The 24,810-nt window shown below is 42.7% G+C and overlaps 1 protein-coding gene across 1 annotated transcript; it reads right to left on the bottom strand.

Annotated features, from left to right (window-relative positions):
- Window positions 1-7,834: 7,834 nt before the first annotated feature.
- spina (spindlin a) lies at window positions 7,835-23,574 on the bottom strand. The gene is made up of 8 exons (XM_033646304.2): window positions 23,415-23,574; window positions 12,441-12,529; window positions 12,006-12,112; window positions 11,678-11,726; window positions 11,330-11,465; window positions 10,968-11,085; window positions 10,626-10,859; window positions 7,835-9,177 (listed from the first exon to the last, which is right to left on the bottom strand). Exons 3-8 carry the CDS (start codon window positions 12,043-12,045, stop codon window positions 8,978-8,980), a joined length of 777 nt encoding a protein of 258 aa, XP_033502195.1. The 5' UTR covers window positions 12,046-12,112; window positions 12,441-12,529; window positions 23,415-23,574; the 3' UTR covers window positions 7,835-8,977.
- Window positions 23,575-24,810: the final 1,236 nt, after the last annotated feature.

Here is a 24,810-nt window from a genome sequence, read left to right as displayed (position 1 = left end):
CCTCAACTGACCCCTTTGACAAGAGGGAGCAGTGGCTCTACTCCGAGCTCCCTCTGGATGTCCGAGCCCCTCACCCTATCTCTAAGGCTGAGCCCAGACACCCCACAGAGGAAACTCATTTTGGCCGCTTGTATCCATGATCTCATTCTTTCAGTCACTTCTTTCACTACAGAGCTCATGACCATTGGTGAGGGTTGGGACGGAGATGGACCAGTAAATTGAAAGCTTTGAAAGCTGTTCATGAATGAGCGAAAGAAGAAATAAGTAGAAGGAGAAAATTAAGAAGTACAATTAAAAAATATATATATATTTTTTTTAAAAACTATTATTATGTTTTTGGGTTTTTTTTTTGCAATTTGTGGGACATTTCTTACTAAATTGCTCGTTGCCTTTTTTCTCATGTTTTTCAAGAAATCGCACCAATCAGCTCAGGGTTCAAAGGTTTAAATATTTGCAAATGGTGTCTGAAAGCAGCACAAGAAAAGTGATGTCGCTCCAGGTTTTAAAAGGTTAATGCGTAGCACTCCTGTTCCCCTAGGTGGTTAGGTTAGGGTTAGGGCTAAAGGTTTGGGTAAGGTTGAGGTAGGAGGAAACACATATCGACGGAGAAACAGACTTCAACACAACACCAGTACCCCACCTAACAACTTAACAGGACTCAAAGGATCCACCGCCCTGGTGCCAGACACCACAGGACACCCCCTGAGGTCATGTGTCCATACCTCGACAGGTCAGAGGCCACATGTTGGATCGGACTTCCTTCGATGGAAGTGCACTTTTAGCATGTTCATGTGCAACACTGACAGCAGTCTTCAAGGCATCAGTGTTTCAAATAGTTTGAAAGACATGAATTACGAACGTCATGAGTGTAAAAGTATTTTGTACTTGTACTAAAATGCCACACTCGAAGGCAGGGGTAAGAGCTCATTGTGTTAAAATGTGTGGGAAAAGTCCCATCTTTCCATCATTGTTTGGTATGTTTGGCACCAGCTGTTTCTCAAAGCACCCAAGTCCTATATTTGCATAGCAGTAGTGGACGGAAACACACATTAATTTCTAAATTGTGGTTAAAATCTGCGTTAAATTTAGATGGAAAGTTATTCAGATGGAAACAGAGTGGGGTGAGACTGTATGAATCACACAAATGAGGAAGAATAAAGCTTGTCAGAAGCGTTCAGGGCGTCACCCTTCATTGTGCTCAGGGAAAGTGGAAGGAAGTGGCTGAGTGAAGAATGAGACAGAAGTTCTGCTCTCACACACCAGGCCAGTCACTGCTTAAAAGCGTGTTGTGACATTAAAATAGATTTAATTTTACATTTCTGTCTCTCTATTTTTTTATCCAATAAGAAAATAAGCAGGTTTTTTAAAGCTGGTTTTGAAAAATAATGTACTCTCCTCCTTTCAGCTTAAGGGTAGGTCACGTTAATGTCAGGTTTTTTTAAGTAATGTTATTTGTAGAGTTGCAGCAGAAGAGTTTATGCTGGCTCATACTATAAAAAGGGAGATAAACAAAGACAACAAATGTTTGAGGTGATGCAAGAAAAGTGTTTTTAACTGACAAACATCCAGCTTGTGTTCATGTCAGAATTTATGTACATGTAGTTGACTTGAACGATAACTTGAGTACTGCAAATAAATACATGGACACATATAAATACCATTTGTTAGCATGAAGAAGCAGCTACTTTTTCTACTTCTTTGTTTTTTAAACTAATGTCTAATTCAGATTTCGTGTTTAGGTGTTTTAAAGAGTGAAGTTACTATAATTTTCCATTATGCCTGGCCAAATCAACAGCCGACAGTCCACCTGGAGGTGGTTAGGTTTGTGGTGTCTGAAGCCTCTTTTACACTGCCTCTTCAAGGTGAAAATTTAATGCTGTCATGCCACCTCGCTGTTCTGTATTAAAGGTACAATCTCTGAATGGGGCGACAGCGTTGTTTCACCTTTACGCCCACATTGGAGGCAGTAACTAGCCTGGAAATCCAGACCCAAGTCTAGAAAGATTTAGGGTCTGGCTATGAGTAATGCAAATGGCCCAACTCGAGGGGCGGCACCAAGCATGCATTTGAAAATATCACTGCACGCAATTGGATAACACTACGACCAATCAGAACAATACACGGGGTGACGTATCCAGAGCTTAGCTACCAGCGGAGCTAACTGGTAGATTAGACTCTTGCTGTATCCGGTCGGCAAAACAGCAAAAAATGTCGTTCTTGCAAAGGAAAGATTCGAGCGCCGTCTTCTGTTCCTCTTTTAGAGAAAAAGCCAAGTCTAACTCGTTCATTGTAGCGGCCAAAGCCGTATCAAACAACTGGTGTTCATCCGTAGCCATCTTGCAATGTTTACTGACTGATTCTGGTCTTCGTCGTCGCAGCGCTGTCGTCATCTGTTTAACTCGCCTCTGGCCCGCCTATATCAGATACACCGATGTGATTGGTGCATCTCGGCTCCAGGGTAAGCAGTAACGGTGACTGCCGTTAGGACGGGACCATGGGCAGCATGGGTGTGATGTTTTGATGACGTGTTAAAGGGAAATTTCGGTTTATTTCAACCTGTCTCCTATTGTCCTAAATTTCTTTCAAGTGACTAGTGACATAAAAATAATAGTTAGCATGTTAGCCGTTAGCCTAGATACAGCCGGGGCGCATAGTAGCGTCAGACCTGTTAAAACGTAAGTGAACGGGCAACCTTCAAGTGCAAAGTTAGTCCACTAAACAAGCTTTTTCTCCACAAAGACCGCCTCATATCGTTAGGATAAATGTCAGAGAACATATAGAAAACGACATGTAAACGTGTTGTCTTACCTTACCGGTGTGCTGCCTTGTTTGTTTACCATTTAGCTCTGCTTTCCAAAGCGCGGCCAAAATATATCTCACCAGCTCTAGATAAAGCCCAGCTGGATACTACTCCAGGTGGAGGTGTCTCGTCCTCGGTCACATCCAGACCTTGAAAATAAGGCTGCAACCGGTCCCATTCCTTGCAACAGAGGCATTCCTCTTCTGTGGGCACTGGGGCACAGCATTCACAGGTACACCACCAATCTCCAGAGCTACGCAGCCTTGCAGCAGCCATTCCTCCTCTCTCGTCCTCTACCTGTTGCGCCTCTCTCTCTCTCCTCCTCCGTTCTTCAGTTTCACGAAGCTCTTCGTCAGTGTATTCTGGATCAAATAAATAAGGGTGGCCATCAAACTCTGCAAAATCAAATTCCTCCTCCACAAAGTCGAAGTCTGGCAAAAAGTCAGCCATTATTCTTTAAATCTTTCATAAAATAAATGAATGAACTTTGCAGGCTACTGCCTGCCTTCCAGCTGTTGCTGCTTGTTCTCGCAAGATTTCAGGTATGGTATGAGATCGCTGCTTGTTCTCGCGATATTTTGGCCGGGCTTTGGAAAGCAGAGCTAGATGGTAAACAAACATGGCAGCACAGCGGTAAGGTAAGACAACACATTTACATGTCGTTTTCTATATGTTCTCTGACATTTATCCTAATGATATGAGGCGGTCTTTGTGGAAAAAAAGCTTGTTTAGTGGACTAACTTTGCACTTGAAGGTTGCCCGTTCACTTACGTTTTAACAGGTCTGACGCTACTATGCGCCCCGGCTGTATCTAGGCTAATAGCTAACATGCTAACTATTATTTTTATGTCACTAGTCACTTGAAACAAATTTAGGACAACAGGAGACAGATTGAAATAAACCGAAATTTCCCTTTAAGTGTGAGACCCACCATGTGAGATTTAAAAAGTAGCTGTTAGCAGCTAACTCAAAGAAGAAGACCTCAGTGCAAAAAGGTCTGAAGACAGTTGTGATCATTGCAGTGTGACCTCTGGAAGAAGGAAGTGTGCATCTACAGCATCTCTACATCTCCAACACTCTGCAACTCACACCAAAACTATCTAGGCTGATGAACAGCACTACAGGTAAGAGGAAAATATGTGCTTTTGATTTTGGGGTGAACTATCCCTTCAGTTTTGAACGTACAACCAAACAGGAAGTTGAATGAATCACTCAGGCCACACTGGAAAGAAAGCAAAGCACGCCGTGTCAGGTTTTCCATCAACAATAAAAATTATTAACATACATTTTAAAACATACAAAAACAAAAAAAATACAAGGCAGAAGAATGATAGAAGACCCATGTCATTCCAACATTAACAACAAACTGAAATTAACTGACTGAATTGGACATAACCCGGCTGCGAAACAAGTCTTAGTGACGACACGTTATCTCGTTAAATTAAAAAATAGTGCCTGTTGAGATGATCACAATCATACTTCTCTTTAATGAAAAACAAAAAGAGATATAGAAGTGCAGAAACCTACAGATCTCTGGGAGAGTCTGTCTTTTTTTTTTTTTTTTTTTTCCAGTTTTTTTTTTTTTAGTGCGGTTATAATAAGAGCTGTAATCTGCCTCGGCAACTAACTACATCACAGGAAGTACACAGACTGAAGGTTTTTCATACGTTACTCTGTTCTGTACAGCGAGTCAGCCGAGACGTCTGATTGAATGAAGGGTAACGTCAGTATTTTTCTAACCTGGACCCTTTTTGTGCATGATTTTGTGTCTCTGTGACAAATGGGAGCAACACATTTTTAAACTGCTCCACTAGTGAGCAGGAAAACAGGCTGCAATGTAACCACTCTGGGCATGTTCGCACCATCATTGTTCGTCCACTAAGAGTATTTGTTCTTCTCACTGACAGGCTCAGATTGTTCTATTCTATGTGTCTGACAACATTATGGAAAGGATCCCTACAGAGATAGACATCTTTGTTAATTCACCCAGTTAGATGTGACAACATGCTGCCTCTATCTGGTCTGGTGGGTTTGAAGATTGCGACTTTGGGGCTGTTTCTGGTTAAACAAAAAGGATCTTACTCTTTAACACAAAGCTCAATCTCTGTAGGGATCCTTTCATAATGTTGTCAGACACTTAACAATAATCTGAGCCTGTCAGTGACAAAAACAACAACTTTTAGTGGACATAACTTCACAGTGCTCAACAGCTTCTGCTTTTTTCTTCTTGGTTCATCTTTCCATGTTTCCAATAATCACTGAGCAGTTAAGGATTTATTTAACGATTAATTCACCCAGTTAGATGTGAAAATATTCTGGCACCGAAAACGCTAAAATTACAATTTATTTAAATGGAGTCTGGTGGGTTTGATGATGGGGATTTCAAGGCTGTTAGTGGTTAAACAAAAAGGATCTTACTCTTTAATACAAAATGGTTATCTCTGTAGGGATCCTTTCCATAATGTGGTCAGACACTAAGAAAATAATCTGAGCCTGTCAGTGACAAAAACAAACACTTTTAGTGGACGTGGATTCACTGTTTCGCTGCTACCAGCTGCAAGGCTCTTGCTTCTGGACCATTTTCAAAATTGCTGTTCCCATTAAACATGGGAAAATATTCAGGTTGAAAAATACCAAAGTTACCCTTTAAGGATATCATGCATGGCTCATTGACCTTTACTGGTTTCTTTACTCAGTTTTCGGAAGAAAAATAAAAAGACTGAACATTTACCAGTGGACAATTTTGTTCAACACCAAAAACTGACGTCTTAGTTTTACAGTAAATGGAAATTTTTTGAAATATTGCCTTGTTTTCCGGCACAAATAGCAGATGCAAACATACCTAACATCATCAGAATACATGAAAAAAAACACAAGTCTCCTTTAATGAACCAACAAGCCGTCAAACTGCCTTGTGTTCGATGTTATTTGTTTTGATTAAAGGCTTTTCCGGGATTATTTTCTGCTCTACAAATACAGCTGGTTGCAACTTTATGTGGGATATCAATTTAAAACAGCTCCATTCTAACTGTCAAACTGCAAATTTAGCTCAAATACTTCCAACTAGTACAGAACGTGGTTATAGAAAACCTTCAGTCTTGAGTAAATCCAAATAAAATAAAATGTACATTTGTATAAAAGGAAATTTAACCCTTCACTTGTTAATCTCTTCATATATACTAAACACCACTGTCCTCTCTTACTGCATACATGCTGTGGAACAGACCAGATCATCTCGTGGACGTCCAACAGAGACTTGTTCAGACGGCCAGGAGAGCAGCGGATCTGCATCACCAGGAGTCCAAAATCTTTTGGTTTGTGTGTAAATACAAACTGGGATACTTTTGTTTCAGTAATAATTTCCTCAACAGAGACATGGATGTGAACTGGCGCCACTGAGGCCTTAGAAACGTCACTGTATCACTACAGTAGATTTGTTTTTATCTTGTAGATTCTGGTGACAATTTAAGTCCGACACGTTCACAAACTGTCCAGGGAATATTCTTCGTCTCATCTCCCAAGATTTAAGGTGCATTGAATCATGTTTTCCAGTCCTTAAATCCACAAATTTTGACATTAAGAATCCACCACTGTGAAGTTCAAACGGAGGCAGAAGGGCCCGATAAACCTCAGATCCAGTTTGTCTGTCCATAACAAGGTTTTTAACATTAAAACAAACTGCCAAGGACAGAAAGGGCTTTGGCCAAGTTTCAGTGTCGTTCCTCCGTCCTTTTAACTCCTTCGTCGACGACTTAGAAAAGACAACACGAAAGCAAATCCAAAGGCTTCAGTGAAATCACAAGAGAAAGCTGTCCGATCGTCTTTAACACCAAACAACTTCACAACAGGAAGGGGTTTTGGCAATTGTAAAAGCAAAAAGAAAGAAAAAAGCCCCCATCTTTTTTTTTTAAAAATCAGGATTTGTTGAAACTCTTCATGAATATTCAGCTGAAGTCGGAGAGATGGAGCCTGTGTAAGAAGCGCGCTATATGATGAAGAAATCTGTCTTTTGTTCTGTACAACAACCGCAACAGATCCCGTCTCTTCAATCAACCTTCATTTAAACAAAAGGGCCATAAATTAAGTTTGGGGATATTTCCAAAGTGTCTCTGTGTGTCTGTGATTGTTTTTTTGTTTTTTTTTCTCCAAGGCTTCAGAAAGTGTCAAGTCCAGCATTGATGTTAAACTGGGACCAGTGTGTGTGGTCTCCTGTCTTATGGATCTCAGTTATATGGAATCCCATTTCGGCCAAGAAAAAAAAAAGATGGCATGTAAAGTGTGGAGAAACATTAAGATTATCGTGGTAAATCAAGCACACCAATTATGAGATAACTGCTGAAAAAATATTCACCAAGTTGAAATAAAATTTTTTTAAAAACAAAATAAAAAAAACTGTTGACCAAGTAAAACTTGAGATTTTTAGCCAAATATTTAGTAAAAATGATGATATAGTAAATCAAAATTAAAAACTTTGATTCACAAAATCAAAGTATGACTTATAATTATAATTACTTAAAATAATGTCAAATTTGGAGATGGCAAGTAAAAATTACTCGGTATGTCTTAATTTTGATTAAGAATATCCATTTTGACAAAGTATCATTTAATTTGGACTTAATATGACTATTTTTGTTTTTTCATTCATATACCAAATCAAATTATGAGTTCTAATTAGTGAAAACTATATTAAATTAGCAGACAATATGTTAAAATGAATTAGCATGTCATAATTTTGACTTACTAGTGACTAATTTTGTTTTTATTCCTTTACCAAATCAAATTCCAATGTCTAAGTAGTCAAAATTATGTTAAATTAGGAGATACTATGTTGACATTACTTGATATGTCCTAATTTTGATTTAAACAAAATTTTGACTTAATATCTCATCATTTCAACTTACAATGACTATTTTTGATTCTATCATTGCTAACTCCAACTGGGTTGGGAAAAAAATCTCTCTGATTCACATCAATCTTCAATTGAACAATCCAGATCGATTCAAAACTCCCAAGATCGAGCTTTTCATATATGACTTTTCCAATGGATCCATGACCTTTCGCCTGATTGGTCTTATTAGCTTTTGGTTCTTCACCCCAAGAGATCTGACTATGAAAGGGACTACTGAACCTCAGCTGAATCAATACATGTCGGGACCTGCTCCATCGACGGCACCACTGAGCCTAAAGGGAGATGTCTGGTTGCATTTAGGATTTAATGTACACAAAGAAGAGCTGGACAAAAGCCGTACGTAAGATGTGCAAAATTGCAACGAAATATAGTTGTGGAAGTACCACAAGACTTGGAAGCCATTTAACAAGACATCAACAAGATGGGCAATTTGCAAAACGTCGGATCCGAAACAAACCCCACCACTGGAGAAGGCATCTGCATTGTTGTAATGAACCTACCTAATGGAATCATTATTGAATCGAATCGAATTGGGAAATCAGCAGTGATGTCCAGCCTTATTATTACCCATCTGCTTCTCTTTTCCTGGCAGAAATGGGCTTCCGTACTATTGCCAGTCCTTGCTGCATGAGACAGATGTCGAAGACGATGGACCTTCAACGACACTATTCAGTCCGAGAATTCTCCTTCGTCTCGTCTTCCTTTTTGAAGCCCTTTCCACAACCAGTTCTAGACTTCACTTCTTTGCCGCTCATTTTTCTGTGGCCAGAAATCTTTGACGACTTTCAATTTTGTCATGGTGTCAGACACTGAAAATGAATTTGACGGTTTAGTTTCTTGGGAAAGGTTTTGAGAGTTAGGCTAATTTTTGTATAGGAGGTCAGATTCTAAAAAGACTCAGTCTCGCTTCAACAGAAGGCGGTGTCCTTTTGAAAATTTCTTCTAGAGTAAAACAGATTTTTTTGGAGGTCTCTGATGTTTTCAGAAGGGTATTATGGTGCATTTGGAAAGTTTTGGACCTTTAAATGATGCAAAACCATGACCTTTTTTCATATATTTGAGGGATCTACAATGGTCACAGATGAGTCTTCAATTTCACCAAGCTGTTTTTTTTCCATCTTAATTGTTCCCAATCCGTCCATTGTGAGAATTCTTTTTCTTCAGTCTTTATTTTTGTCTTTGATGGTCTGAAGAACAAGCGCTGGATCAGATGCTTCAACATGTGCTGCATTTTGTTTCTGTCACGCAGGAGGGGCATCCGCAAAGTCTTATGAAGTTTTGACCAGGTCGTAGACGTAAATGAGGAAGTCGTCGTCGAACTTGATGAAGTAGACGGAGGGCTTAGCCTCCACCTGGTGGATCACCATGCCCGTTCGTTTGCCGCCATCCTCTTTGGCATACTCCACCTGTTTACCCACCAGGCTGTCCACCACCTCGCCAGGTTCCCTCTCCGTCGGGACGCTGTCATCTACAAGGAGACAGAGAGAGGGGGAGGTGTTAGCACTAACTGGTATTAACACGTCCTCCATCTTGCCTGGTGTTTACTCTTCTGGTATAACAGGGAAAACTAAAGGACAATCGGAGAACACAGACCTCCGTCAAGGCCAAATGCCCTTTCTCGTAATATCAGCCTAACGCCCACCCTCCAGTTCCCCTCCAGGTCGCCCCAGCAAGTGTGAGCTAGCACCCATTAACACTGTTAGCCCTGTTAGCACTGCACTGCTAGCCGCCACCATTTCGGCTCAGCCATCTTATATTTGTTTGAGACATCCAAGACAAGAGCTGCGTGCTGATACTGACAATTTAACTAAAGTGAAAAATAATTAGTCTATCCGCCCCCATGACTGGGGTCCACACCCAAATTTAATTGGTTCTTCTTTGGCCCATGCTAGAGCTTTCCACCAAGTTTAATGAAATTCAGGCCGGTAGTTTTTCTCTAATCTTGCTGACAAACAACCAAACAGACGTTTGGCTGATGTCTTTGGTACCTCATGGTACCGATATAAGGCCCATTTCCATTGAAGAGGTTCCTGGTACTATATGGGGGGCAGGAACTACTACAGGAACGTCCTCTTGCTCGGCCCTCTCAACCGCCGTGTTGCCACTGAGAGGGCGGAGTAGGAGGAAGGTTCCTGTAAAGTTACCGGGCTCTGGATGTGACGTAATCGTTGCGCGACCATTTTGACCGGGGCGACGCGGCATATTTTGTCGCTTTCTGTTGACGTCACATCCCGCCTTGAGTATATCCAATCAGCACCAAGTAAGCCCCAAGCCCTACTCAGGAGTTTTTCAGGGCTGTTCTGAGTACCTACTCCGAGGCAGGGACTTGTTTAGCCCCTGTAAAATTTACGTAACTCTGTCCTTTGGGGGTGGTTCCTGCGGTGGAGACACGCACCAACGGCCCCGGCCCCGTAAAATTACCCCGAAGTTCCTGCGATGTAAACAGGCCTATATTTATTAGGACTGTCAAAATAATGCATTAATTTCAATTAATTAATCACAGAAAAAAATGCTGATTAATCATGTTCCGTGGTGCCCTTTGACCCGGTGTGTCATTGAAGGCTACAGTGTCTTTGTCACATGATGGAGGCAGACGAGATGGCGCTGCTCGGCCCCGTGAATGGAACATTTACATTTAAAAAATGTCCAGACTGAACTGTTGATAGGAGCAGCGTTCTCTGCAGTTTCAGCAGTCAGTAACATTCGTACCATCAGAGAACCGCAAGCCTGAAATATCACCTCAACACAAAGCATTTAACAACGAACCAAGAGGTCCGAGCTAGCCATAGACTGTATAGCCACCGTGATGTCACCCATTGGGTGGTCCTATAGTTCTATATATATATTTGTTGTGACTGGAACATAATAGGGCGCTGAACGAGTTAAACAAATGCTGAGTAAGAGTGCTTCACTCACTTGAGTCAGGCATGATGCGAAGGTCTCCCTCTTTGTAGTCGTCCAGCAGCTGGTACATGTAGAGTACCGGGTCTTTCTCGTAGGTGATGTAGAACCAGGTGGTCATGATAGGAGCCCGAGCCAGCACCATCCCCCTCCACTCCTCCTTTGGACCCTCCTCTGTCTCAAACATGTGCTCCACTGCTTTACCGATCATGGTGTCCGCTAGGTTGACGTCCGTTAGACGGGATTTAGCTGCAGGGAGAAAAATTAAAATCAGCTGGGGACCTTTGCTGCATGTCATAATATCTCAAATGTTATGTTTTGCTGACAGTAACGTATATGTGATAAGAGTAGTCTTACCCAGTCTGTCAGGGAGCACTTCCAGTCCCTGAACCCTCTCATCTTTGTGAAGCTCCAGACCATAAACGCAGTCGAAACCATCGTACTTTATCAGATAGAGAGACGGGTTCACTGGCACCTGGTGGACACACAGATATGAAACATTGTTTTTCCTTTGTTTTTGTGCTTCCTTTCACAAATCTTTAAAGGCTCTCTTCTGTATTTTTCAACCTGAACTCTAGTTTCCCATGTGTCTGTGTCTAAGTGACTAATGGGAACAACAATACTTGAAATTGGTCCAATGGCGAGAGCATTGCAGCTGATCTACAGGAAGGCTCCATTAATCCCTTCCTCTGTTAGTAGTTACTTGACCCTCTGCTCACCTGGTCCAGCACTGTCCCTTTCCAGATCACGTGTCCTCCTCCTTCCTTCCAGACGTGTTGGATCCGGCAGCCGACGATGTTGCGTCGTGGCTGTGACAGAACTTTGGTGGTCGGACCCAGACTGCTCTTATGTTTCCTTCAAGGAGACATGAAACAAAATAAGTCAACATTATTTGCTTTGAGATGATGTGAACTGTTTGTACTCTGAGTTGCATCTATTAAATTCTCTAATGTGGGAAAAGAAACAGTATCTCTTGTTCTGATTTCATGAACTCGTTTACGGGACATTTGAGTCCGATCATTTTGGCCATAATAAAGAAACATGAGCTGCAGACCGTGTTAACTCACTTATGGGGATTCTTTTTCTTCATCATATTTGCAGAAACACCTGCATGCCCTGAGGAGAAAACAAATCACAGCACATTCATCACACACTGTTAATTCAAATATAACTTCCTGCTAAGATAAAACAGAGCTGGGTTTGTGTCCTCTAGCCTTTTAACGACTCCCATACTGCTGCTGTCAGATTTAAAAAAAGACAGTCGCCAGTTCTGTTGCAAACATCTACATTCATACATATTTTTATTCTATCTAATGACAGGGTTTTCCAGCTCCTATGAACACGGAGTATCAGCAGATGAAATGTTACTGACTGGCAGATGGAGTGACCTCTGACCTGCATCAGCTGTGTCTCTGTGTCCTGGAGTGCTCTTCATTCATCTGGAGGCAGGGAGGCAGCCAGGCTGCCCGGCCACACAGCTGCAACACAAACCTGTCTGAGGACTAAACAGACAACACATTGTCCCATGTTAGGGGCAACAAAATGACTACTAACAACAAAACACATCCAAAATCTGTCCTTGGATCCATTCACTCTTCTGCTAGGCTGAAATCAGATTCTTTACTGACATCTACTGGTGAGGAGCAGCAACAACAAAAACAACAGGCAGTCTGTAAAACATCTGCAGAGGCTGACAGAGATCAATTTATGTCATGTAAAGTACAAACGCAAGGTATCAACATGTCTGTCTGTACTCAAACTCAGCAGCAGCACTTTATACACACGTATAAAAGACAATAAAAAGATAAATGCAGGTGTATCAGTATTTACCCAGTCTCCAGTGGTCAGGAGGGCTGATTAGATGTTCAACAGCTTTCCCGGTTTTCAGGATTCAGGCTGCTCATCTGCAGAAACCAAACCTGTGACGGGTGAACACAAAGTCAACATTTTAACAACGTTGAAAGATCTGAAAACAAATGACGAATGAAACAGTAATGCAGTTACTAGTAGGGATGGGAATTGATAGGATTTTATTGATATCAATGCTATTATCGATTCTGCTTATTGATCCGATTCTTTATCGATTCCCTTATCGATTCCTCCTGTGAATTAATGATATCACCTCCTGTTGTTTGTAACCCAAGACATCTGCTTCAATAACGTTTTATTATGAATCTTAAAGCCATGGTCTAGTTTAGAAAGACGATGAGAAAGATTTGAAAAAAAGCATCCCCAGCCTGAGTGTGTCAACACCACGCAGCTAGTGCAGCTAACTCAGGTGAGGCAGCTAACGCAGCTAGCCCAGCATATTATAACAACAAATAGCGTGCAAATCAACTCAACTGCCCTCATCTTACCATCCTTGGTGTTCCCATGAAATCCGACAACAGGAGCGGGGATGCGCCGAAGCTCCAAACTGGGCTAGCAGCTCCAGGGAGGCTAACAACAGCGTGAAGTGAAGCTACGGCTTTGACCGCTTCTGTCTCTCCGCCATTACGTCTTCTTTGTTGTTGAACGGGCTGCTGACTGACGAGCATAGATTCGGCGTAATGAAAAGAATCAATAAGGGAATCGTTAAGCATAAAGGCTAATGATGTCGATGAATTGGACCAGTTGGAACCAGTTCTTAACAGGAACCGGTTCTCGATTCCCATCCCTGGTTACTAGTGCAGTGCCTATGAAAACAAGCATGTTCAGTGGGGCCTGCAGCTTTCTCGAGAACTGCTCATCCACCCAACTGACCAATACACCTGCCATGGCACGGTTGCGTCCGTAACTGTTTGGGACGAGGCTATTTCAGGTAACAAAACCATTAATACTGAAAGTTACACCGCTCTTTCTGGTCTGTTTTTCTTCACCATGGATCTATAAAGAGAACTGGATACAGCGTTGGAGGTGGGGCCCTTTTTATTGCACTGAAAGTTGCTCAGTCGCGCATGACGCCAAAACATTTCATCTTCCACGTGTATAATCGCCCAGTCCTCTGCTCTGCTTCCACATCGTTGGGCCCCTAGAGCGGGCATACAAGACAATCCCGCCTGCCAAGCAGCTAACCTCTGGTTTTGCCCTAGACGTGATACATACCTGCATCATCCACATCTGCTAAACATAGCATAACACAACTGAAAGTACTACATAGAGCTCATCTTACTAATGCTAGACTGGCAAAGTTCTATCCAAATGTTGCACCGTTATGCCCTCGATGTAGAGGCCAGCCAGCAGAGTTAATGCATGTGTTTTGGTTATGTCCAAACCTCTAGCAAGATGTATGAAACCCAGTTGGACCCCAACCCAACTTTGAAGGAATCCTGTGTTATCTTACCAAATAAAGCCCACGTGGTTATAGCTTTCACTACTCTCCTGGCGAGACGTTTGACCCTTATGAATTGGAAGCAACGTGCTCCCCATCCTTCTTTCCTTGGGTCAGGGATGTTATGTATTTCTTAAAGAATCAAATCAAATAATGCTCACAAAAATTTACAGACATCTCTTTCACAATGTAAGTAGATGTTTAAGTCCATGGGTAAAAGTCTTTTGGGGCCAAATGGCCTCACGTGACGGACCTAGACGTTGTAATGTCCACATGTCAAATTGGCTTCAAAGCCCGGTGCTGTTTCTTGGGTGCTGGTCTTCATCTGTTCTTGAATGAATGAGGTGTACCCAGGGTGCCGTTTGGCTGTGTAACAGTTAATAAGGGCCCCCTAACATCATCTGAAGAGCTCTCACTCGACACTGCACTTCCTTGGATCCTCAGAAATTCACCTGCCAAGTGTGAAGTCAATCAGGTAAAAGGCTGTCGAGAAAATCAGAGGACAGACAGACAGAGACTCCTTCCATTTTAATCAGCTCATATTCGACCACCTGTCATCATACTACTACAGCCGAGCGGCCAAGACACTCACAACACTGAGGAAGAACACAGTTGACAGCCCTAGAAAAAAATAACATCCCTTGAATTCCTCTGGTTGTGAACAGCAGGGGGCGACATGTCACCTGTCTGCCTGCCTCTGCATTCTGCCCTGAACTCTGACTGCAGGCCTCATCACTCAGCAGGAATCAGACCCTCCTTAATTTATTCCTCACAGCAGCTTTGTGTAACACGTCAGTTCAGTTCATAACTAACAACCAGCAGCTCCTCCTGATGTTCCTCCTGACTGCATGTGAAGCCCCAAAATGTGCGCAGAAATTCAAAAAATTCACACTTCATAAAAATATGCCAGACAGTATGTGTATGATTCATGTGTTTATGATGTTACTAAATGTTTCATCATTCATTAAAGGGTTATTTTGGGATTTTTAAAGTTGGCTTGTATGAGGTGCTTATATATAGTCAGTGTATTATCTTCAGTAGATGAAGGTCAGCGCACCCCAGTTTGGAAAAGCAGGCAGGAGTCCCACCAGGGAAGCTCAGCATTACATTGGTGTGCGCAGGGGTTGATATCCAAACGTATTTTTGCCACATTAAAAGAGGCCCACCTAAAAAAGTCAATATCGGTCTAAGTGGATGCAACATTAAGGATTTTTTTCACCGATTTTTTCAAAATCCTTGGGCCTCTTTTAACCCTTTGAAACATGAACGAGTTAGCTTGCTGTCTTTCAAAAACATGTGAAGAAGGCAATAGCCCCTTTTAAACAGGAGTTGTGCAAATTAGCAGGAAAGCCCAATCAGTCTTTTTTCAGCATTGGCAGTATAAAAACAAAATCGGGGAGTGCAGCAAAATGCCGCCTACCTACTTTTGTTTATACAGAATGTGCCTTTTTCGGGGCAATGGGGGGCGTGAGCAAGTAACAAAACGTGTAGCTCAGCGTGTGACGTAAACAGTGACGTGGGAGGGAAGCCGCCGCTGGTCAGTGATTCGGCAATTCTCTCGTAAGTCGGCCCGTTCTTCACCGTCCCCGTCATCTGACGGTTAATGGCCTCTTCGTTTGCGAGGACAAGGAGGGCGCACAATGCCTTGTCTCCCCAGTTGCTCATCTTTACAGTGTCTGTCAGGTTTGTGTTTCCCTCTTGCTACTAGCTGCTCGCTAATTCCTGCTATCAGCTGTTTCCTGTTTATCCACCGCCAGTGGCTCGCACGTGTGGCGTCATCAACAGCTCCTCCCACAAGTCATCAACAGGGTTCCGTCAATATGTCTACCCTACAAGGCGGAAAATTGGGCACCTCGGATCAACTTGCCAATCCGGCTCTGTGTGTCTAAACGCTCGCAGCTTGCCAGCAAAACGGCCCAACATTCGCGGAAAATCTGGCAGTGTAAAAGGGGCTAATGAGTAATTAAAGGAGAAATGAAAAAAAAAGTTACAAAAAGAGAAAATTAAAAACAAGAAAATTAGTTAATAATAATAAAGTTAAAAACAAACACAGAAGAAAATGACCTGGAAAATTATAATAATTCTAAATATATGATAATGATAGTTATAAATATATTTTCCCAACCTTTTTTTTCCTCAATTTTTTAAAATAATTTTCTAAATCTATTAACTTTTTGCAGTTTGTGTGACATTTCTTACGAAGTTGCTCATCACCTTTTCCCTCCAGGTTTTTGAAAGGAAATTGCACCAGTTTGCTCAGGGTTCAGAGGTTCAAATACTTGCGAAAGGTGTCTGAAAGCATCACAGGAAAAGTGACATCGCTCCAGGTTTCAAAAGGTTAAGGCAGCTAAAATTTGCTTTGATATTGACCACCATCCACTGCAATGTAATGCTGAGCTTCCCTGGTGGGACTCTGTCTGCTTCTCCAAACTGGGACCACAATTACCATCGTCTACTAAAGATAATACACTGACTATATACAAGCCAACCTCAAAATCTAGAAATAACCCTGTAAGTGTTTTTATCTGATGTGCTGGGTGTTACTTCCTTTCAGCCGTGCAGAGACGGTTATACACGATGCATCCTGGCTTAGTATGAAGTCAGACATTACACTGACATAATGCATGTACATATTCAGTACATACATATAAAGTTGACATCAAAATCTTGCCCTGAATTCACCAGATATATTCAAGGTTCCCACATATTCTCATGGACAAACTTTAAAAAACATGAATTTTCAAGGACCCATGAATTTTTTTTTATTTCTTGCCCTATTTCCGCAGTGTTTTTCAAACATATCGTATTAAAACTCTATTCAAACTTAACTTCAGCTAGCTGGCATACATGAAGCGAGAGAAGGAACGCCGGGAGAAAATGGAGAAACATCCGTGACGAGTATTAGATCTACAGTTTGTGACGTCGAGAGCTACAGAAAATAAGTCTGCCATTATATTACATTACATGGAAGATTATTCACAGAAGATTACTGTGAAAATTTCATTCTCACAACAAAATTCCATGACTTTTCCAGGTTCTCCATGACCATGGGAACCGTTTATATTTTGTTTTATCTGAGACTGTACTGTGAAAACTGAAAGCACTAACTAAAACTGTGGATTGCCGTTGGCACAAACGGAGCAGCGTAAGTTCAGCCTGCAAAAGATTCCATGTCCTGAACATGAGACTTCAATTATTGATCAGTGGAGCTTGTGAGGACGGCTGGCATTGTATTATTTATCTGCAGGCAGGGTGTTATGTAACATGTGACCCTCTAACTGCTCACTGTCCCCTACGCTGTCTGCTCTGCTCAGGACCTTTCACCAAATAACATCCTCCAATGTAAAGAAAACTGAGAACATTACAATTTAAGAGTCGTCAACAACTGTTAAAGTTAAAACAAAACAAGTTTGACGATCAACAGACACACTGGGGCCACATCTTCAAGATCCACCCTGACTGAACCCGACAGATATACAGCCACATTTAACAGCCGTACGCAGACAGGAAGCTCTGTTTTTGCTTTATTTCTTTCATTACTGACTTTAAAGTCACCAGGCTACTTCAGTGAAACAGCTGGAGACAGAACACAAAGGACGCAGCAGAACAGAGACATTTCTACATAAATTACATTTGAAAATCACCGAACTCAAACTGAAGCCTCGAGTCGTACAAAACAAAACTACCACCAGAAACTGGATGCTTCGTTGGGACCTTCAGGACAGGATGCTAAACTCTAAAAGATGCTAATTATTTTGAACAACAGAAACATTTGCCAGTTCTGTGCTGAGACGATCCGTCAATTGATCAATGAAAAAAGCAAATTAGCGTCAACTTATAGCCACACTTTATGCCTACCGTCCACGAGAAGACTTTGAACTCTTACTTTTAGAAGAGTGAAGTCTGACATCCCCTCAAATCTAAAAACAATGTGAGCTTTTAGTCACACAATATCAGATTTTACAAAGACTGGGGTTCTTGTAGGGTCACTACTTGCAAGACTACAACTAGATTCCTAATCGAAAATCTTACACCAAACTCCCTTTAAGAAATATGACATATTAAGAATTCCTTACATGTCTGCAAAAACACATAACTCTAGAAACACAAGATAAAAGGCTACACATGTCGACAGTGTCCTTTTCAATTCGGCATCAGTAGAATCCATGAAGATAGACTGTGTTGGCGTACAAACTTTACATTTGGATTTTGTCGCCTCAGCTCGCTACTAGCCTCCCTTGGTTCGCTACGCTATTTTAGTGGGAGGAAACCGTGGGAATGAGAGGCAAACCATTTCGAGAACTAAGTTGTCTCACTAAAATAAGTGCCAGCTACCCGCTGAACTAAAGACCGACTCATCTCTTAATAGAGGAGGAGGTCTGCGGAACTACCTATCCCCCACCTATAACGCTGTCCTTTCATCCTTGCCCAGGAGATTTAACATCTTAACCTCTAAAAACAATGGTCGTTCACAAATGGCCTCACGTGACTGTAACGACTCCAACGACCACCGTTGCAGCAGGAGTTTCAACGACCGTCGTTGACACACCTTTGGAGCACTGACGAACCGATGACATCATCAGGCCCGTTTCTACTGAAGAAGTTCCTGGTGCTATTTGGGGGGCAGGAACTACTTCAGGAACGTCCTCTCGCTCGGCCCTCTCAACCGCCGTGTCTCCACTGAGAGAGCGGAATAGGAGGAAGGTTCCTGTAAAGTTAATCGTTGCGCGACCACCGGGGCGACGTAGGGGCGTCGTTAGCCGTGTCTGTAATAATTCCGGTCACGGCCCGTGAAAAAAATATTTTTTGTCTTAGTTACAACATGATTGAGCTAACTGGAGTAGTTTCATGTCGTATCCGACAACGGGAGGCTTTTAACAGATGACGTCCTGATGTTAGCTCTGCTGCTGCTGTTAGCTGTCCCTGTCAGCTGATGCTTTCTAGACATCGTGATTTCCCAAAACTGAATAAATACCACACATAGCAACACAAAACTGCTTTGCTAGCTCAATCATGTTGTAACTAAGATATCCACTGGAAAATATTTTTTTTTCACGGACCGTTTATTGAGTTATTACAGACACTGCTAACAGCTAACAGTTAGCCCAGCTAATCTACGATAACCATGTTGTTATTTACAAAACGTCACATCCGGCCTTGAGTATTTCCAATCAGCACCAAGTAAACCCCAAGCCCCAGCCAGGAGATTCTCGGGGCCATTCTGAGTACCTACTCCGAGGCAGGGACTTGTTTAGCCCCTGTAAAAGTTCTGGAACTCTGTCCTTTGGGGGTGGTTCCTGCGGTGGAGACACGCACCAACGGCCCCGGCCCCGTAAAATTACCCCGAAGTTCCTGCGGTGGAAACGGGCCTATTGGCCTTGTGAAGACCTCCTCAGAGGTTAAATACCTGGGTTTTTCCACAACAGCTTGTTAGACTAGTTCCAGCCTAGTCAGACAAGCATGAACTGATGAAGCCTCTTGGATAAGAGGTGAAACGTCTTCTAAGATAAAACTAAGTCCAGCTGCGTTCGATTCAATTGCCTTGAGATAACTATGACCTGGATAAATGATCATATCCACAGACATAAAGACCGATTCGTCTTCACTCCACGACGCCACCAGTTTCTCCTTCTTTTTCACAGTACAAGAGAAGCGAAACTTCTAGACCTTCTTGCGCTTACCCAGAGTTCCTCCACGTAAGCAAACTGTATAACTATTTCTTTTTTACTCATTTGTCATATCGTCAACAATATCGTCATCGTAAAAATACAGCAAAATATCATGATGTTATTGTACACTTGGGTCACTGAGTCAGGCTCGGGCCCAAAACTGCTGCCGTGGTTCAGGCTCAGGTGGAGCTTGGACAGAAACTGCGGGTTTAAGTAGCGTTGGGTCTGATTTTTTGGGTCTGATCAAAGCTCCAATTGTGATGGGCCTTTTTCACCACATCCTGACAATTTACAGACCCAACAATTCATCAAGAACATTATCTTCAATACTGAAAAACATGTCATCTACGGCACTTTGTAGACTTTTGATTTGCACATTTAAGGAACAAACATCACCCCCTCATGTCAGTAAAACAACCAATGCGTGCTCTATTCTGACGATCATCAGGGCTGCTGACGAACAGCTTCATCAGTACAGATGTTTAAACTGCAACACACTGCTGCTCACAGCTGCTCACCTGCAGAGGAAACTAACCTACCAGAAACACAAAGAGACATTTTGCAGCATTTGGCTGCAGCTCGTGGTGATTTCCCTTCTGTTGCCCCGGGCAACACACGATTAGTCATCTGTTGTCATGAGAGGCAGAGCGATGCTGGACAGCAACGACTCATTCTGTCCAAAACATAACCTCAGTGTAGTGAAACTAGAGAGGTGGAGCTTAGTCTGAAACTGAGAGCGAAAACACACACACACACACACACACACACACACACACACAGTACTGGTACTGTAAGGAACTCCAGACTGAGAAATCTATCACACGCTGAACGTTTCCCTCTGGTCGCCCCCAAAACATCTGGATTGTATCAAGCACTGCCCAAACAGTTCAGACTTCAGCTCTGTGAATCAACAAAGCTCCAGTTTTCCTCACATGTGTTTTCAGAGACTAGTTCTAGTACTTTAAGTTCCTGATCTTAGTACAGGCGCAAAGCGGCGCACAACTGTCACTGCTGGTCTCACACCAACGCACTTGACAGTACTTGTGCCCATCTGTGCCCCCGTAAGACTAGGTCTTTAAACGAGGTGTGGTCAGGCGCATCGCTATTTCGAGGAAGCAGAAAGTGATCGTGCTACTGTCCAGGAAAAACCAGGGGGGAGCTGCACGAAACACCTTAAGTTAAGATTTTCGTTAAAGTCCTAGTTAAGATTTCCTCATGATAAAATTGGTTGCACTTATCACCCTTAAAGGATAACCTCGGTATTTTTCAACCTGGGCTCTATTTCCCCATGTGTATGTGTGCATATGATTCATAGGTACAACTCATTCTAAAATTGACTAAGACTAAAAAGCACTTTTAATGCACAAACTTATACAGGACGCATTTGCCCCCGTTACCGTTTTAGCTCGTTTCGCGGCTGCCGGCTGCATCCGCCTCCCTCAATACTGAACCAATTTTAGAATGAGTTGTACCTATGAATCATACGCACACATACACATGGGGAAATAGAGCCCAGGTTGAAAAATACCACAGTTATCCTTTAAGGGTGATAAGTGCAACCAGTTTTATCATGAGGAAATCTTAACTAGGACTTTAAGGAAAATCTTAACTTAAGGTGTTTCGTGCAGCTGCCCCCAGGTTTTTCCTGGACAGTAGCAAGTTATCCTTTAAGTCTTCTCCTTAAGGTTTCCATATTAATTAGTGGGGGGATCAATACAGCATAGTATCTCGATATTTTGCGTGGCAACACCAAGTATCAATCTTTTATTATAGACATCATTCATTTTTGCAAATATACGTTTAAATATAACTTTTGGTACTAGAATAATAAAATCAATTGCTCTTTCGGTCCACTAGATGGTGCTGATGTTTTCTCCTGGTGAGGTCAGCAGAGGTTTCAGTCAGCGGCATAGAAGAAAGAAATCAGAAATGCGTTGTCTGCGTTTAAATCAAACATCTTGACTTATTTGGATTTTTTTTTTCACACAGAAGGAAAGAAGGACTTGGATGTGACACATGTGATTTACAATAACTGTCATGTGAGAATTAAGTACTCTGGGAATACTACGGACATGAGGGCTCACCTCACACTAGTGTTAGCCGCTATCAAATAATTGGCAGTTGTGAAAAAGGTAATAAATCTCAATAAATCGCAATACTCAGCATATCGACCCAAATATCAGGCTAATATCGTATCATGAATCCTTTGATGACGCCAACCCCTAAGATCTATGTGCTAGGTACACCAACTAGGGATGTCACAATTATAGATTTTCTTGGTACGATTATTGTCAGAAAAATAATCACGGTTTTATGATTATCACGATTATTATGCATTAATTAATTTCACACTATAAATGTGTAAAATCACATGAACACTCCTTATAGATCTTTAAGTTTAATTTATTTCCATGCCAACATGACAAAAATAATATAGCAACAAAGAAAAGTAACCAAAAAGTACAAGATTTAATGACAATAATCCCATTGGAATTAAACAAAAATCACCTCTGTGTTTTCGTTCCTTGAGAGTTGCGCTGATCTGCCTACTGTATATGGTTCCGCGTCCCGGCATAATCTTTGGAGAGTGACAGTGCTGAGGAATCTTTACGAATAATTAACCGTGGCGTTTAAAATCGCAGTTAATAGTGAAATCAAGTAATCGTGACATCCCTAACCCCAACAGAGGGGGGACCAAACATGGAGACGGTACAGAACGGTTCCACTGCTACCATCCACAACTATTCACTGTGGAGACGTAAAAAAAAAGCATACTAAAATGAAATGCTCGGATTGAAAAATACCAAAGTTACCCTTTAAGTCAAATGCCAGAGCTGTTATTTAAAACCCAAACTGTGTCAGTAGGATAGCCTGATTGTACTGTGATTTCGGTGACGCTGCCTTAAGAAAATAAAGCTCTTGATTGCAGGTTGTACTCTATGATGTAAGAAGATAAGACACGCTCATAGACATGTTGTAATAATACAGTTTATGAGTACTGCAAACAACTGTAATGTTTCCTGCTCTAACTTTCCATTCTTGCTCAGTGGGAGCATCAGCTGGTCGGCAGGTGGGTTGCACTTGAACCTGCAGGATCAGGCTCCAGTTGACCTTTGCTTTGATTTGGTTACAAGTTACAAAGGGGGCGTGGCCTTCCCCACACTGGAGCATTCAAATCAGCTTTCAGCACCTTCACCATAAAATCCCAGGGCTGTGCATGCGTTTACTGCTTTAATAAACGCATTAGATTGAGCAAATGCAGCAGATGCGTCTGTGAAAGCAAAACCAGCCCGTGTGAAAAATCAAGGTTCACTGACAGCTGTTTGAGCCACGTGTGTGTGTGTTCAGTCTTTTCCTGTTTACAGCAGTGTAAATTAGCTCACTAGTCTGAGCACCACCTCGCTAACTGGCTGGGTTAAATATAATAATGTATATACAGTCATCATCTGCACTGACAAACACCGAGCAGGTTCTGCAGGGCCAGCGTCAGCCATGTTGCTCGCCTTTTACTATTATTTACAGCCCCAGCTGAGGGGACAGGGGGGCGGGCAGGGGCCTCACACAGGCGGACAGCGGAGGGACTGTCCTACAGTGTGTCTGCGGCAAAGGCAGACATATCGCAGACAGAAAGACAGCAGCAGACCGGGCTCGGTCTCTCGCTGTCTGCCGCTGCTGCCTCCCCCGCCCCTCCCCCGCCAGACCAACCGTCGGCGGGAGAACGCCACCGACAAAACGAGCGCTCAGTGTGTGTGTCGCTCCTGGCTGTTTACCTGCGGGCTAACTAGCTAATGCTAACAGGCGGGAGCGTGTTCGGTTCTGTCTTACCGTTATTATTTTATAAAAATGGAGGAGGAAGCGGACTGCGGCGCGTTTTCTTGCCTCCTGCTGTCTGTCCACAGAGCCCGTTTCGACTTCACAGGAACCAGCAGAGACTCCACAGCCATCTCACCACGGAGCGTGAAGGTGCACGCGACGGAGCGCCCAACTTCCGGTGGAGCCTTTCACAATAAAAGCGCCAGTGACTGTTCTAAGGCAGTGAGAAGACATGAAACTGCACGTTACAAATGTATTAAATTAAATTAAATAAAAAGATGTTGAGGTGATTAAATGTCCTCACCAACTTAATTTAGTGTTGGAGAACTGTTTTATAATAATCAGGGTCCACACACTGTTATAACTAGTTTACTCACCAGGGGTGTAAATATAAGGCCCATTTCCACTGAAGAAGTTCCTGGTACTATTTGGGGGGCAGGAACTACTACAGGAACGTCCTCTCGCTCGGCCCTCTCAACCACTGTGTCTCCACTGAGAGAGCGGAGTAGGAGGAAGGTTCCTCTAAAGTTACCGGGCTCTGTATAGGCCCGTTTCCACCGCAGGAACTTTGGGGTAATTTTACGGGGCCGGGGCCGTTGGTGCGTGTCTCCACCGCAGGAACCACCCCCGAAGGACAGAGTTCCGGAACTTTTACAGGGGCTAAACAAGTCCCTGCCTCGGAGTAGGTACTCAGAACGGCCCCGTAAAACTCCTGGCTGGGGCTTGGGGTTTACTTGGTGCTGATTGGATATACTCAAGGCCGGATGTGATGTTTTGTAATTAATAACATGGTTATCGTAGATTAGCTGGGCTCACCGTTAGCTGTTAGCGGTGTCTGTAATAACTCAATAAACGGTCCGTGAAAAAAATATTTTTTCCAGCGGATATCTTAGTTACAACATGATTGAGCTAGCAAAGCAGTTTTTAGTTGCTATGTGTGGTATTTATTCAGTTTTGGGAAATCACGATGTCTAGAAAGCATCAGCTGACAGGGACAGCTAACAGCAGCAGCAAAGCTAACATCAGGACGTCATCTGTTAAAAGCCTCCCGTTGTCGGATACGACATGAAACTACTCCAGTTAGCTCAATCATGTTGTAACTAAGACATCCGCTGGAAAAAAATATTTTTTTCACGGTCCGTGACCGGAGTTATTATAGACACCGCTAACGGTGTCCCTACGCCCCTACGTCGCCCCGGTCAAAATGGTCGCGCAAAGATTACGTCACATACACAGTGCAGGTTGCACTGGGGCCCTTGGGGTTGGTGGGGGGGCCCTTGCCACTAGCCCCTTTCACACTGCCAGATTTTCCACGAATGTTGGGCCGTTTTGTCGGCCAGCTGCGAGCGTTTAGACACACAGAGCCGGATTGGCGAGTTGAACCGAGGCGCCCAATTTTCCGCCTCGT

This window comes from Epinephelus lanceolatus, chromosome 19 (genome assembly GCF_041903045.1).
Source record: "Epinephelus lanceolatus isolate andai-2023 chromosome 19, ASM4190304v1, whole genome shotgun sequence".
In the NCBI taxonomy this organism is placed as follows: Eukaryota; Metazoa; Chordata; class Actinopteri; order Perciformes; family Serranidae; genus Epinephelus; species Epinephelus lanceolatus.
The sequence above is the reverse complement of the archived record's forward strand: the minus strand, read 5'-3'. Positions and strand labels throughout refer to the sequence as shown.

Excerpts from the sequence above, each read along its gene's own strand:
- spina (XM_033646304.2), bottom strand. The coding sequence starts at position 12,045 with ATGAAGAGCACTCCAGGACACAGAGACACAGCTGATGCAG. Across the intron at positions 11,466-11,677 it reads AAGAAAAAGAATCCCCATAA|GAAACATAAGAGCAGTCTGG; the intron begins GTGAGTTAACAC and ends GTCTCCTTGAAG. Across the intron at positions 11,086-11,329 it reads AAGGGACAGTGCTGGACCAG|GTGCCAGTGAACCCGTCTCT; the intron begins GTGAGCAGAGGG and ends TGTGTCCACCAG.